This window comes from Guillardia theta (assembly GCF_000315625.1).
Source record: "Guillardia theta CCMP2712 unplaced genomic scaffold GUITHscaffold_5, whole genome shotgun sequence".
Taxonomy (NCBI): domain Eukaryota; class Cryptophyceae; order Pyrenomonadales; family Geminigeraceae; genus Guillardia; species Guillardia theta.
The window spans coordinates 1,212,598-1,227,658 of NW_005434669.1; the positions used below are offsets into that span (position 1 = coordinate 1,212,598).

At 46.6% G+C, this 15,061-nt stretch overlaps 4 protein-coding genes across 4 annotated transcripts; 3 read left to right on the forward strand and 1 right to left on the reverse strand.

The window, feature by feature from the left end:
- Nucleotides 1–654: 654 nt before the first annotated feature.
- On the forward strand, nucleotides 655–1,401 carry GUITHDRAFT_100857 (hypothetical protein; the record flags this gene model as incomplete). The annotated part of the gene is made up of 4 exons (XM_005840817.1): nucleotides 655–716; nucleotides 1,111–1,162; nucleotides 1,208–1,275; nucleotides 1,326–1,401. 4 exons carry the CDS (start codon nucleotides 655–657, stop codon nucleotides 1,399–1,401), a joined length of 258 nt encoding a protein of 85 aa, XP_005840874.1.
- A 2,441-nt stretch (nucleotides 1,402–3,842) lies between these two features.
- GUITHDRAFT_50867 (hypothetical protein) lies at nucleotides 3,843–8,788 on the forward strand (the record flags this gene model as incomplete). The annotated part of the gene is made up of 15 exons (XM_005840818.1): nucleotides 3,843–4,447; nucleotides 4,563–5,277; nucleotides 5,323–5,648; nucleotides 5,694–5,797; nucleotides 5,844–5,884; nucleotides 5,933–5,989; nucleotides 6,037–6,102; nucleotides 6,148–6,414; nucleotides 6,464–6,565; nucleotides 6,609–6,659; nucleotides 6,711–6,786; nucleotides 6,838–6,899; nucleotides 6,944–6,982; nucleotides 7,029–7,096; nucleotides 8,677–8,788. Coding segments are annotated over 15 exons (2,691 nt in total), but the record flags the coding sequence as incomplete, so codon positions are not given.
- Nucleotides 8,789–12,522: 3,734 nt separating this feature from the next.
- GUITHDRAFT_150328 (hypothetical protein) lies at nucleotides 12,523–13,363 on the forward strand. The gene has a single exon (XM_005840819.1). The coding sequence runs from the start codon at nucleotides 12,848–12,850 to the stop codon at nucleotides 13,046–13,048; it is 201 nt and encodes a 66-aa protein (XP_005840876.1). The 5' UTR covers nucleotides 12,523–12,847; the 3' UTR covers nucleotides 13,049–13,363.
- On the reverse strand, nucleotides 13,364–14,699 carry GUITHDRAFT_150329 (hypothetical protein). Its single transcript, XM_005840820.1, has 4 exons — nucleotides 14,474–14,699; nucleotides 14,357–14,422; nucleotides 14,240–14,311; nucleotides 13,364–14,193 (listed from the first exon to the last, which is right to left on the reverse strand). Exons 3-4 carry the CDS (start codon nucleotides 14,249–14,251, stop codon nucleotides 13,987–13,989), a joined length of 219 nt encoding a protein of 72 aa, XP_005840877.1. The 5' UTR covers nucleotides 14,252–14,311; nucleotides 14,357–14,422; nucleotides 14,474–14,699; the 3' UTR covers nucleotides 13,364–13,986.
- Nucleotides 14,700–15,061: the final 362 nt, after the last annotated feature.

The following is a 15,061-nucleotide window of genomic DNA, read 5'->3' on the forward strand; positions in this document are numbered from 1 at the left end:
AACTTGAACAATCTGAAGCTAACTGTGCTGACAGAACTTCACGGCAAGAAGTTGTGCCTGTTCAGTTCTGCACTGCCGGATGCATCCACCTTTGCTACAGAGGCACAGACGTCGTTACATGAGCTCAGACGACTCAGTAGGCCAACAGCAAACCACTCAGCTACCTGTTGCTCCGCTCCTGATTCTTCCTTGCCCAAACTATCTGAGCATAACATGACATCGTTGCTTCGCTCTCACCTTTCAGGTTTGCGATATCACCGATGTCCAATGTAACATTCCACGTTTTGACAAGTCAAATTTAGATCTCATCAAAGAAGGCTGGTGGCAAGACTGTCTCAACCAAAAACACTGTCATTCTTGCATGTCTGTAAACCGGGAGGTAAGTTTAATGACTCCACCTAGGCGACACGATTGACATGAAATTCAGCAAACACCAGCTTCATTTGGTGTTGCCTGTCCGGTGAGCCTGAAATGGACCTTTTTCTTCTGCAAGAAATGTCTTGTCGGCTGCAGACCTCTGCCGCCACATTTCATTTCGTTGTACAGGTAACACAATTACATTTCCAGTCGTTTTGTGTTGGAATTTATTGACTGCGAGCTTTGTTCGAAGACGTTGCAGACTGTGCAGACGATTTGCTACATTCGGTCCCATCAATGGACATCGCATGTCGGCAGCTCATTGCAAAGAGCACAAGCATGCCGATGAGGTCGACGTGGTCTGCCGGAAGTTAGTTCGCTGAACACATTCGCTGCTTCATGTCTTATCGATTGATTTTCTAGATGTAGCTCTCCTGGATGTGCTCGACGGGCATTATTTGGACAGCCAAAGTACATGGATGACTTCAAAACTATGTCATCAGGAAACAGAAATGTTAATAGTAAATTCATTGTGATTCCAGAGCGATGTGGCTTCCATCGGAAGGTACCTCTGATTGTTTCTTTAGAACAAGTTCTCACAGTTTTCTTTCAGAAAGGTGATATGGGCTCGCCAAAGAAGTTTTGTCAGGTCCCAGGATGCTATCAATATGCCACGCAGGGCAGTAGGAGTTGGAACAATGGAGCGAGGCAAATACCTTGAATGAGTTGTAACTTGCTTACCACATTCTGCAGGGTATTTTGCGCTAAGCACAAGCCCATAGACTTTCATGACTTGAACTCTAAGGTAAGCAAAATGCTGAGTGTGTTGAACATTCTGATGGTACAGCAGCGATGCAAATTTCCTTTGGGTTGTGATAGGTTGGCAAACTACGGCAATCCAGCAGAAGGCTTAGCTAGGTTTGAAACCCTAAGATTGGCTTTGATCTGAGAACGTTCTTTGCAAACAGGTTTTGTGCGTCTCATCGCTCATGGGGCGATGTGCACTTGAAGGTTTGCCGTAAGGTCAGAAGCAAGAAGGAGTGACTGCATATCCAGAGGCGGATTTGCAATCACTACAAGTGCTGGTCTACAGCGGCTTTTTCCACGCGGGTAACATTTTTGCACTCGATCTTTATCATGTTCAGAACTCACCATCATGTTTCAGAGTATTCCTGTCAAACACTTCTGCAAAAAGCATTGGCGGCCAAAGGGTCATTTCGTTCGGCAACTTGATGGCAATCCCGTGGTACGGCGAAAAGAGCAAAGCTCGTCGGGAAAGAATGACATCAGTGGCGAGCAGGTGCTGCAGGGAGCTCCTGTCCTTCCGAGGCCCAACACTCCAGAACCTCGTCCGTCAACACATCCTCTCTCCGAATCGCATCTACTCTGCTTGTCACCTGTCACGCCGTGCGAGAGTGGATTAACTCCATGATGAACTGAACTTGCCCAACATCCTGTCTTCCGAAGTTCTACTTGTCATCTTCAACATGCCAGAAGTCGGAGACCGTACGGTGGATCAACTTGACTTGAATGCATTGGATGAACTTCGGAACTTGCTACTGAGCCCGGGCCAGTCTGGCGCCAGCCTGAGTACCCGGCGGCCGCGACTCGGATACTATTATGATTGCGACGGCGGCTTGGCTCAAGCCGGGCCGGGCGCCGCCGCTTGACTCACACGGTGAGAACCTCGCCGGCGGCCGCCGGGCAGGCCCGGCCGCTTCACTGCCGTGCACTCCGATCGGACTCTGGCGCCGCCCGGTTCATATCCGGCGGTGACCCAGCGCGAGGAATGCAACGGCTGTAACTGCCAATTTTGATTCTCCACGAGAGGACCCACCCCCCACCCCCTTCGGTGTATCCATACCCCATTTTTCGGACCCACTATAGTACTAAATAACCCACCAATTCGGCTTGCATTCAATGCTCACCCTCTCTCACCTTCTACTCGTCTTCCTCACTCAGGCTGCCATGCGCGCGGCTGGCGTGGGGGATTGGGCGGTAGCGAGCGAATGAGATCTAGTTTCCTTCTCATTCCCTCCTTCCCCTCACTCTCTCTTCTTCTCGTCCGGAAATGTCCAATGCTGTTCCTAGCATGCCTTGTGTGTCTGCCTAGATTGCATGGCAGGAACATTTGAATTTTTATCGCTTCAGTGTTTTCAAGTCTCCTTCGTACTCACGAATTGCATTGTGTCTTAGAAGTATCTTTATCAGAGCAACGATTCTCCACTTGATTTCATGCCTTGTTTGTGACTCCATGTATTGTTCTCATGTTCGTGTGCCATGCACTTGAGGTTTCATACAGCTGTGCGATAGATCTTGGTTGTAGGATCATTTTGCAGATATCTTGCTCTGCTGTATCTGACATTATATTCGAAGGAAAGTGCCATGCAGCATTGTGCAGCCCGAGAGTGGATGCAAGATAGTTGATAACTGTTTTATTCGGGGGGAAAGTTCGCATTCTCAAACGCAAAGAAATGTCTGTAGTTGCAAGGGAATACGAAGGCTCGCTTGTGTCTCAGCAAGCTGACAAGTTGTACAATGGAATACTCGAAGACCTCAACAGCTTTGCCAGAGGAAAACTGTCTCGTTCGCTGACCATCACGGACGCGAAGAAAATAGTCAGTCTTGCAGTCTCGTGCAAGGGAAACCCAAATTCGTTTGATGAAAAGGTCAAGGCGGAACTCGGGTCGAACCTTCCATTTGCTGGAGACCTTCAGAGGAAGATCCTTGGCCGTGTTACCGACCATGCTGCATCCGTCAAGATGCAGCAGTCGATGGCAGGTTTTTCAGGTGGTGCCCGTGAGCGCGTGGAAGGGGGTGGCATCACGAAGGGAGGTCTTGTGCGCATCAACAGTGATAAGCCAGTCTTTAAGAAACCAGAAGCAAGACAGTCAGTTCTTGGACTGCAAAGCCTTGCTCAGAAAAAAAGGCTAGAAGAAGGCATCACGCTTCCGAAACGTGGTCGTATGTCTTTTGAGAGTCAAGAGGAAAACGCCCTCGATGATCAAGTCGCTGACTCAGGCAGTAACTCTCGAGGCTCGAAAGGGCAGCGACATTATCGTGTCAAGGGATCCGATAGTCAGCAAGATGATAATGATGGAGCGAAACGACATCGGGATAACTCCGGACAATCGTCAAGGCGCAACAATGACGAGTACAGAAAGAAAGGAGACAGTGACCTTGAAACCAGCGAATACACGCGCGGTTACCGTGGCCCGGGATCAGAGTCAGTCAGATCGTCTGCAAGCACTTGGGAACCTGACGCTCCGTCTGGCAGGCAGAGCCCTTCAGTTAATGGATCGGTTGCTAGCACCCCGGCTAGGACATCTGTAGACCAGTGGGATATTGTTGCAAGCACAGGTACCAAACCAGAACGAGAGCGTGCAGAAGCGTATGGCAAAAATTTGCGAGACTACAGATCGGGCACGACAACTACAAGGACTTCTGAAATGTCGAAAGAAGAAATGCGAGAATATGAAGAAATGGAGCAAGCGCTAGATCGTGATTGGTACGACAATGATGAAGGCGGGACGTTTCTTGATGAAACTGGTGCATACGATCCTTTCTCGAGCCTTGGTGGATCCGAGGCATCGGATAAACCAAAGAAGAGGATCTCTGCCAGACAACAAGCGTGGGATACAGACGACAATAAATGGATAGAAAATCAGCTTCTGAATTCTGGTGTTGTCACAGCCAACGCTAGAGAGAAAGACGAAGAAGAAACTGCTGGCAAAGTTCATCTGATGGTGAGAGATATAAGGCCTCCTTTTCTTGATGGCCGCGAAGTACACACGAAGAAACAGGATGCCGTCGCGACTGTTCGTGACCCAACCTCTGATCTTGCACAAATAGCGAGGAAAGGATGCCAATCTATTCGAACCTATCGTGAGAAACGGGACTTGAACAAATGTCGTGAACGCTTCTGGGAAGTCGAAGGCTCAAAGATGGGAAATTTGATGGGCCTGAAGGAAAAACCGAAAGATGACAAAGAAGATGTACAGCAATTGAATGAAGATGGAGAAGTCAACTACAAAGCTACAGCGCAGTTCAAGGATCACATGTCAGAGAAGGCAAGTCTAAATATTTCTTAGTTCTGCTGTTTTTTGCCTCTTTCACTCCTTATCTTCATGACTTGATTGCAATTGTGTTGTGCTGTTGTTGTTGCTTGTGCACTGACTTGTCGTATTTCAGTCGGTCGCCGTGAGTGATTTTGCAAAAACTAAAACCATAAAGCAGCAGCGAGAAAGTCTCCCCATTTTCACTGTCCGTCACGAGCTTTTGAGGATAATTCGTGACAATCAAATCATTGTCGTGGTCGGAGAAACAGGAAGCGGCAAGACAACACAAATGGCACAATATTTACACGAGGACGGTTATTCAAGTTACGGAAAGATAGGTTGCACACAGCCTCGTCGCGTGGCTGCGATGTCAGTTGCAAAGAGGGTGAGTGAAGAAGTTGGCTGTGATCTTGGAGCTACAGTCGGTTATGCGATTCGTTTTGAAGATTGTACCAGTGAATCTACTCTGTTGAAGTTCATGACTGACGGAATACTTCTTCGCGAGACTCTGAACGAGAAGGATTTGGACCAATACTCCTGTATCATCATGGACGAGGCTCATGAGCGTTCTCTCAACACTGATGTTCTTTTTGGTATTTTGAGACAAGTGGTGTCTAGGCGTGTCGATCTCAAGCTAATAGTGACCTCTGCGACCATGGATGCCGACAAGTTCTCAGACTTTTTTGGTGGAGTTCCGGTGTTCCACATTCCAGGCAGGACATTCCCCGTTGAGATCTTGCATAGCAAATCGCCCGTGGAAGATTATGTTGAAGCAGCCGTCAAGCAGGTCATGCAAATCCACGTGAGTTACGCGAAAGGAGACATCCTTGTGTTTATGACCGGACAAGAGGATATTGATGCAGTCTGCTTCCTTGTGCAGGCAAGCTTGTTTGCTTGAGAGAAATAGCGCGTGACCTCATCTTTGCAGGAGCGACTTGACGAACTTAAGGCGGATGGCGCGACTGTTGCTGAGCTTGACATCATGCCCATCCACAGTATGTTGCCGTCAGAGCTTCAGGCCAAAATTTTCAAAGCCGTCAGCGGCGATACACGAAAGCTGGTCGTTGCGACAAATATTGCGGAGACTTCACTTACTATCGACGGGATCAAATATGTCATTGATTGTGGCTTCTACAAACTCAAAGTCTACAACCCGCGAATGGGAATGGATTCTCTTCAAGTCACCCCCGAAAGTCAAGCGAATGCGCGACAGCGATCGGGACGAGCTGGAAGGTAATCATTGCTGCTCCTGATGGGAGGTGCTGAGATGAGGGGTAGGACTGGCCCGGGCATCTGTTGGAGGCTCTTCACAGAGACTGCCTTTGACTTTGAAATGCTTCATAACACCATCCCCGAGATTCAACGGACAAATCTTGGAAATGGTATGGAAGACTCGAGCTCCTGATCGAATTAATCGACTTGTCTCAGTCATTCTCCTCCTAAAGTCTCTTGGAGTCAACAATCTTCTGGTACAACGACATGGCACAATTTTCCAGCAGGTGACATGCTTGAAATAGGATTTCGACTTTATGGATCCTCCACCGGAAGAGAACATGTTGAATTCGATGTATCAGGTACATAGCTTCTCCTTTCTAATGTCTGCTCACGTGTGTTGCCCAAGTTATGGATTCTTGGTGCGCTTGGGAACACAGGAGAGATCACTGCGTTGGGGAAGAAGATGGTTGAGGTACTTGTGCGATAGTAGTTGACTCGGGAGTCACGAGCGGCGCAGTTCCCACTTGATCCTCCGCTGTCAAAGATGCTCATCCAGGCAGAGGAGCTGCGTTGCAATCAGGAAGTCCTGACGATCGTGGCGTGTCTCTCTGTGGGTGGGTTGAGCCACATCTTCTATCGCCCCAAAGATCGTGCGGAGGAGAGCGACGCAGCGCGCGAGAAGTTTGCGGTGCCGGAGAGCGATCACCTGACGATGCTGCACGTCTTCCAGCAGTGGAAGGCGAATGACTATAGGGCAGACTGGTGCTCTTCCCACTTCCTGCAGGTAGCTACTTCGACAGAAGTGTGTTGAGATCTCAGCTGAGATTTCTCAGGTCAAGTCGTTGAAGAAAGTGAGAGAGGTCAGGTCTCAACTGCAAGACATCTGCGCCACTCAGAGCATGTCGCTCTTCTCATGCGCGCATGACTGGGACAAAGTGTGCAAACACGCTGCGCTTGCTTTGTGTGATAAGCTTGTAGGTGCGCCAAGCTGTTTGCTCCGCCTACTTCATCAACGCTGCAAGAATGAAGGTGGGGAAGAGAGTATCAATGTTAGATTATGTGTCTCAGATGAAATTTCAGGGAGTTGGAGAGTATGAAAACTTGAGGACAGCAATGAAATGTTATCTCCACCCGACTTCATCCTTGTATGGAATCGGTCAGTTCTTGTCATCTACCCTTCGTGCGTTCTCTCTTATCCACTATGCAGGCTTCACGCCCGACTACGTGGTCTACCATGAGCTTGTCCTGACCACCAAGGAATACATGCAGGTGTGACCAGTCCATCTCTGGTCACTTGAGTAACTGGACTGCAGTGTGTTTCCGTGGTGGATCCCTACTGGCTTGCGGAGCAGGTGAAAGTGCGAGTGGAGTGGCGTTACTGTCTGAAACCTCTGCCAGGGCCCCATGTTCTTCCAGGTTAAGGAGAATTCGTTCCAAGGAAGGATGGCACAGAAGCGACGAAGTACGTGTAGGATGATCAGAGACTTGGCCCTGACTGCATTTAGGCGAAGAGGTGCTGAAGCAGATGGAAAGAGACCTCGAGAGGCAGCGGGAGCAGCAGCAGCTCGAGAAGGAAGCTGTTACCTCTCAGGTACATTCCGTCCTTTCTCTACTTCCATCTTCCTTCCGCATCTTTCATCGCTGTAAATCGTTTCAGCATCTGATCCTGTCGCAGGCCAATCGGTCTCGCAGCTCAACCATCGCTGCTCCGGGCAAGTATGATGGTAGGATGAAGTAACCTATGTCTTCCTATTGACGTGTTCCTCCTTACGCGTGTTGTTCCCTCTAGTGGCTTGCTCTTTCCTCTCTACTCCATCCCTTCCTCTGCTCCCTTGATGTTGCTGTGTGCTCGCATTGCGCTAACTCGTGTTGCCTCTCTGCACACGCGTAGGTCAAGCGCCACGACGTCCTCCTGCGCGTTTCGGCCTCTAAAAAAGATTGACGTCTTAGCCTTTGGACGAAATCTAGATGTAAATATCAGAATCTTAAGACGAGAATGAGGCGGCAGTGAAGTGAAAATGAAACAACAAGAAGACATTTTTTATCTCACGAAGTTTCCCCGTCGGCCATCTCTCGCTTTGTCGCAATTTGTATTTGACAAGGCCGTACGCAATGGCTTTAAGAGCCGCTGACTGCTTGCTCAATCGAGCACGTGAAGGAGGGGGTTGCCGCGAGGAAGTGTGGGAGTGAGGAGAGTCACGGCGGTCGAGATCAATATTGTACCCTTATCTGCGTGAATATTGTACTCGTATCTGCGTTATTGACCCACACTCATCACACCTAAGTAATAGCACATGCAGTTCTCAACTGGTTTCATCTTAATCTACATGATCATGGCAGCATCGGAGGCCAGAAATTACTCCACTGTTGCAGAACCCCAGTCCCTTGTTTGCCCACTGCGTCCTCCATGGTTCCCAAAGCTGCAGAGCCTCGCATAACTTCGTGAGAGGATGTGGAAATCAAGTTGTCGGAAAGGTCCTGAGCTTCTTGTGCTAGCAATGTCCCGCTCAGCATGTGGTCAGCGAGCTCAGAGTGAATCACATCACGCCGTCTGTCGAACCCGTCTGTCTCATTGTTATGATGCTCGGGCAGGAAGAATGCATCAAAATCAGGAGGAGGTGACTGAGCTTGGCCAATTTTGGCATCCCCGTTCTCATGTTCTTGATCGTGTAAGCGCGGACTTCTAGTCCTGTCTGGTTCAGCAAAGCAGGGCGTCAAAATTTCCTGTGTCTTGAGTTGTACAGCAATGGATTCTTGTGTCTTCAGATGCAAAGCAATAGATTCTTCTGTCTTGATATGTACAGTAATGGATTCTTGCGGCTTGAGATGTCTGGAAATGGAAGAATTTGCTCGCTGCAATCTGAGTCACTCAAGGTTTTGAAACGGACGTAGAGTTACCATATTAAAACTGGTTCTGTTCTTCTTCTTTCTGGGTTTCGTGTCCTTCGAGCCGACCGGTCGACCAGGCCCTTTGTGAAGAGCACATACTGAGCAAAAGTCTGCCAAGATTCAGTCAGAAAGAGAGAGAGGGGGAGAGAGGGTTTAGGAGGAGAGAGAGGGTGAGAGAGGGTTATGAAGAGAGAGAGAGAGAGAGAGAGAGAGAGAGAGAGAGAGAGAGAGAGAGAGAGAGAGCAAGAGAGAGAGAGATGCGCATGCAGCGCTGTATTCACCATTTTGTGCCAATCTACATTGTAAACATCGTCGATGACTGTAGTACTCCTCCCGCTCCTCGACTGTCCACAGGAATTCCGTCGCGTGGGACCTGAGGTGTCGAGTAAGGGAAAGCAGGTGCAACGATGGTGGCCGACCAGGTTCTTCTGTTCCATATGTCGCGAATGGCTTTGGGACTCATCCCATACTGGAGCGCAACGATAGAGCTTTTAATGGTCTTCTCGTTTCCGTGCTCTCGCTTCTTGTAGATCTCTATCGCCAGCTGTGCGTTGAGCTGTTGCTTCGTTGTACTCTCAGTCATCGCGGCAGAGGTCACAGCAGTTGGCACGCAGCAGGTGACCCTCGTCAGTCTCCTATCAACCGATGGCGACCCCAATGAGAGCCTGAGAATCGCTCGTCATCAAAGAATCAATGAAATAGACCAGTTCAACAAGTACAGATTGGGCAGCAAGTGTATTAGTGCCTGATTGCATGACAGATGGCAATCAAGTCTTGGTGTCAATGCAACATTGAGCAGATGGACATCAATCAATTTCTTTAGTACAAAGCACGATGACTGTATGCGGAATGACTGTAATTCATCCTGAAAGTGACCATCGACAGCAAGCGAATCGCTGATCACACGCACATGTGCAATGACGGCAGACGGGACAAGGTAAGACAAGCAATGACGGAAGGACGAAATCAATCATACATTCATGCAGAACAATACGATGCAGTTATGTCATGAGTGCAAACGTGTAGTCGTCCGAGCCAGTATTCTTTTGAAAACGGCACAAACCAACTAGCAATTCGCAGCAGATACGAAACAAGCTCAAAGCTCATTACACTGAAGATTTGTACAAAACAGCATGGATCGAAGAGGAGTGAGGAAGTGGCACATCGAGACAAGAAGGGAGAGCCCGTGCTGCATGCAGATGGAGCATGGCGCAAGAGTAGACTGATGATGGCTCTTAGGCAACGACAGACACGTACTGTACAAGGACGAAACATGGATGACAGAGGGCAACAGTGAGGAGGGGAAGGGCGAGAGAGTTCATGGAGATATTTGAGGCAGGTGTGGGTGACTTGGAGTATGCAAGGCGTGCTGAGTGAAGCGAACAAGGAGAGGCAAGACGGAAAGAGTAGGATACAAGAGACGCGGGGGACTGGCAAAAAAAAACGAGCAGAAGGGAGGAGGTCTGAAGTTTTCATCAAGAACGTGGAGGTGGGTGGAGGTGCGAGAGGAATCTAGTCCGAGGCTTTTTTGATTGAGATGTTTCGGGGGTGGGGGTAGTGACCCCTCCCCTACCAGTTTGAGAGGTGACTTCGACTCGGTAGATCAGTAGGGGGTACGGTAGATTTATTGAACTCTGTGGGGTAGGTGGTGGAAACAGAGCGAAATAAGGGGGTAGTCGAAACACCTGGCTCGTGCTCCATGGGATCAAGGTGGGGTGTTTTCATTGGCTTGTAGGGGGTACAGGCAAGATAGAGGGGATGTGTGTGATGGGCATTGAAAGATGGAAAAATCTTAAGGGGTAGGGGTCGATGCAAAAACGAAAAGCTTCGTGTTCATTTATTCTCGCCCTTCCCAGCATGAGGGTCATGTTTTAGGCCGTAAAGGGGTTACCCTAAACCTCCCCTGTGAATGCCTATACAGAAGGGGTGGTTTATAAACGGTGTAATTGTAAGATGTCAGCTGTAAGAAGATCGGGCGGCCTCCTCTTGTGGTAATGAGCGAGGTCGTATCTGAAAACCGAAACAACTCTATTTGGAAATCCATTTTCAATTTTACACTTAATGGCCCCCACATCTTTCTTTTTAGTTTTTTCTTTCGGAAAAAAGAAATAAAACTTTTTAGCACAGTCGTCTGAACCAACCTCCGGAGTGGCACGTCTGTACATCGTCGTGAGGAATGATGCAACCAAGACGCAGAAATGCCGACGGAAACGGAGATTACCTGCGAATGATCTGCACTTCAATGTAAATCTGCAAGCAAACACCACAGGTCGAGGGACCTTGCTTCATTGATTACTTCTTCATTCAGGTTCACAAATCACATGGCGTTCACAGCATGTGTGACATATTGTCGATTTAAGTCAGTTTCCTGCACAACTAAAACAGTCTCGAGGATGGCCCCTCCATGGGCATAGACTTATGTTTGTGAATAGACTATGGATAGAGACAAATCACTCTGGAGTGGCTTATTGTAGCTGAATGAAAAAAATACTTATGCACAAATAAACCTGTACATTGCCCATTTATTTGATTGCGTAAACCACCTAATCATAAGCAAATCGTTCTACTTGCTTTCTCCTCCTTGTTGAATAGTTTGAGAATTTCATCCCGAGTAGAATCTGAGGAGCTAACTCTCATGCATTCTCGAGGATTTCAGGATAATAAACTCAAATAGGTTCGATATTGCAAAGTGCAATAGTCGTCTTCGTATCTTGATTTGACTCTGAAAGATTTGCTGAACTTTTTAATGAATTTGAGGCATCATTGTTACATGACAGGCAGAAATTGTCCGAATTGAGAGGTAAAAGAAGGGCTTGATGTAGGACGGCTAATTCTGCTGAAACCGCATGATGCATCGACAAACTTCAAATTCGAGACAGAGAATATACTTTGCAGCCATTGACTACTCATGTTTAATAACAAAGATCTCTCAAAAGCAGATATTTGTTTCTGTTCGGTTTGTTGTCATCCTTGAAAGTTGGAAAGGTCATGTAGATCGTTTCTGAAAGCCTCAAAAGACGGTGCCTTCATGTGAAAATACTTGTCAAATCCTTGATCCTTGCTTCTTGCTTTGTTTTGTCGTCATGGGCAGCGTTCCTCTTGCAGTTGATTGCACGGAAAGAACTTTATATATCCGCCTGCCACATGCTTGGAAGCTGACAGAAGAATTTCCTTGTTAACTCCAAAATATCATTCAAAAGGAAGTCGGAGGATTTTTTGCAGCAACAAGACTAATCGATGGCTTCAGCTGAGCGACCTCGTTCAATTCTCAAGCAAGCTCATCCTACTTCAAGCGAACGTCTCTTGAGCATTGTAACACAGTTGTCTGTCATTAAACCGAAACAGTTTCGAGCAGGTCTGACAAATTTCGTGTAGTCCTCAACTACAATTTTCGGGTATATTGTGATTGTGTGTTTGCTGCAATCAAATTATTTGTCTGGTTCGTTAACGAGGAACTCCTTCAAGATAGATTTGCTGTCGATTTCCGAGCAAAGCAGGTTTATCTTTAGTCAGTCTTCCGGTATCACACGCTTGATATCTTTTCGCTTCTTTCTTTTCTTGAATACGTTTTGCATATTTGAACAATTCTCTTTTGCATGAACAATTGTCTTCGCAGTTCTGGTATATTCTTCATAATGTCTCAAAACTATGGACGAAACTGTATTTCGCCAACATTTATCGAATCAAAGTGACAAAGTAGTTGGATGACTGTCAGCTTGTCTTCATTCGTAGCTTTTGTTCATTATATCCTTGTTGCTGTCAGGTCTCAAGGTGGACAAACGATATCAAGTTATCGAGGAGATCTTGATGTGTGCTGCAATGAGACTGCTGTGACGCGTGTTTGCTTCGAGGCATGTTTGCTTCGTGACATGAGTAAAAACAGCCTTGTTCACGAAACGATGCGATCTGGTGGTATCTCGGTGGGGGGCCGAACAAAAAGTGAGATTTCAATCGATGTAACTTTTATGACCTACAAATATTCTTTCCTGCCCTTGTCTTGTGATCACACTACCGTTCATTTTGCTATCCCTCGTCCACGTTGTGTGCTGATGGCGCTTTAACCAAACATAAGATCAACCTGATTGAGCATGTAATCTCTTTCGTCGATGTCTTCATCACCCATCGGTGGGAATTCTCCGTTTATCTGAGGCGCCCCGCTGCATCTTGCTGGTTATCTGCTTTTCTTCTCTATTGCCTTCTGCCTTTTCGACGTCTCCTGTCTCTTGCTTCCAAACATCCGTCCGTACATTTATCTTATGCATTTGCTTCTTTTCAATGCATTTTTATATACTTTTCTTGTGTTTTTTGTTCTGCCTGACTATCTTTTGATGTCCAACTACAAACTCCCCTTGATTCTCTTTGCAATTGAATCGAAGGATAATTTTATTGATTCAGATCACACCATAGTTTCATATTGGTGGGTTGTGTCAGAACAGGCTGTTGGTAGGAATGGTGGCGGGAGCGAAGCCGTTGCTTCCTCAGAGGCTAAGTTGAACTCAAGGCAGGCGGCAGTGTTTGACCATTGGTAGACTCAAAGATTAGGGGAAAATCATCAGGAAAACGCAGTGATAGTATTTGGGCAAGCGAGTCAAGATGGAAAAAAAAAATTCATTCAAGCAGAGAGGAAAATGAGCAACCGTCAGCTCAGAATGCATGATGTACGCCAGACAACCTAAGGTGGGAACAGAGGGGGCGTGTTTCTCAACTGAGGCTGAGGGTATCGAATACAATAATGTCCGACTTGGCATGGAGGAAACATGAGTTCACAGATATAAGCCCAAACTCTCCGCTCTGATAATGAAATCCGCTGCTATTCCCGAGAATATTTCGTGGTATGCTGAATTAGGCATGTTCTCTTTATGTTCTGTTATTAAAAGTCTGATTTCTAGATAACAGACATGACAACAATGTATTTTCTGTAGTCTATTCTGAAATGTTAAACGCGCGATGACTGACAAGATGTGAATGAACTGTTATCCATTCTTCGGGGTTGTACATTTCTTGGAGAAATACTGTTCCCTTTGGTCATTTTTCTGCAGAGACTCACTTCCGTCCATCTTTTGAAGATATTTTGGATTCGAGATGTCGTAATCTTCTGTCGATCTCACCAAGACTGCCAAGTTTAGTCATAATTTTGGGTCTCCCGAGCCATACTCCTTTTGTATCAGCAGCGATCCACTGCAAAAGCCTTGTGTTAACTCTATTATCATCGTCATTGCTGTCACATTGACTTGAAATTTCTGATTTACAACATTATCAGCATCATTGAAATCGTGCTGTGTATCTCTTCTACAACTACAGTAGTAGTTCATGGTCAACATCATAAACAGAATTTTCACATGACTCTCTCCATACAAACAGTGTAATTATTTCAATCACTGTATCCTCTTTGAAATATCAGCTTGTATGTCAGGTTCATCACGCCTAATTTTCTATCCATATAAAAACATTGATATTTGTGAGCTTATTACACACGTACCGCATCAGGAAGTAAGTCAGGATCCCTCTCATAATAATTTCCGATCGCGTTTTGAGCCATGTCTGGCAGCTCCATGTCGGGGGCTGGTAGAGCTTCATACACCTGTGGTTGCTTGGGATACCAACCAGCAGGAGCAGCATCAGCCTCTGAATTTCCTACTTGCTTTTTAATTGCCCGCATGCTTTCACAAAATTCCTGAATCGAACATTCATTTTGTTGCAACATCAATGCATAGAATTACAATCTTTTCCATTGTCGATTTCCATCTGGACTCATCGTCTTCAGAGAAGCTCGTAAAAAATCTTCTCCGTGTCTGTAAGTCTTGGTTAAATTGACTGACTGTTGTGCTTTTGCTTACCATCAAAGTATTTTCAAAAATCATTTCGATTTCACTCTTAAGTAGGTAGATAGACATGGCTTTTTCCTTGAGATCAAACTATTCAGGCAAAAAAAATCGATAAACAAAGTATGATACATGATAAGCTCTTTCATGGATGGCAGGCAGAGGGTTTGCCACTGTTCCTCCACAAAGAACAAACAACAAAAGGCAGCTTGATGTCTTCAGCATCAGAACAGCGTTCCGAAACTCGAGCTGAGGAAACAGAATATTTGATGAATCATGCATCTTCAGTCAATTCACTGTTTTGGCCAGACATGCATGTCGTGACCGAGGAGAATTTCAATGCATTCGTACCCAAGCGAGAGCGACATGGAGTGTTTAGGGTTTAGTTTAGGGTTTAGGGTTTAGCCTTTCGTTGGGTTTAGGGTTTAGGGTTTGGGTTTAGCCTGGTTTAGGGTTTAGGGTTTAGGGTTTAGGGTTTAGGGTTTAGGGTTTAGGGTTTAGGGTTTAGGGTTTAGGGTTTAGGGTTTAGGGTTTAGGGTTTAGGGTTTAGGGTTTAGGGTTTAGGGTTTAGGGTTTAGGGTTTAGGGTTTAGGGTTTAGGGTTTAGGGTTTAGGGTTTAGGGTTTAGGGTTTAGGGTTTAGGGTTTAGGGTTTAGGGTTTAGGGTTTAGGGTTTAGGGTTTAGGGTTTAGGGTTTAGGGTTTAGGGTTTAGGGTTTAGGT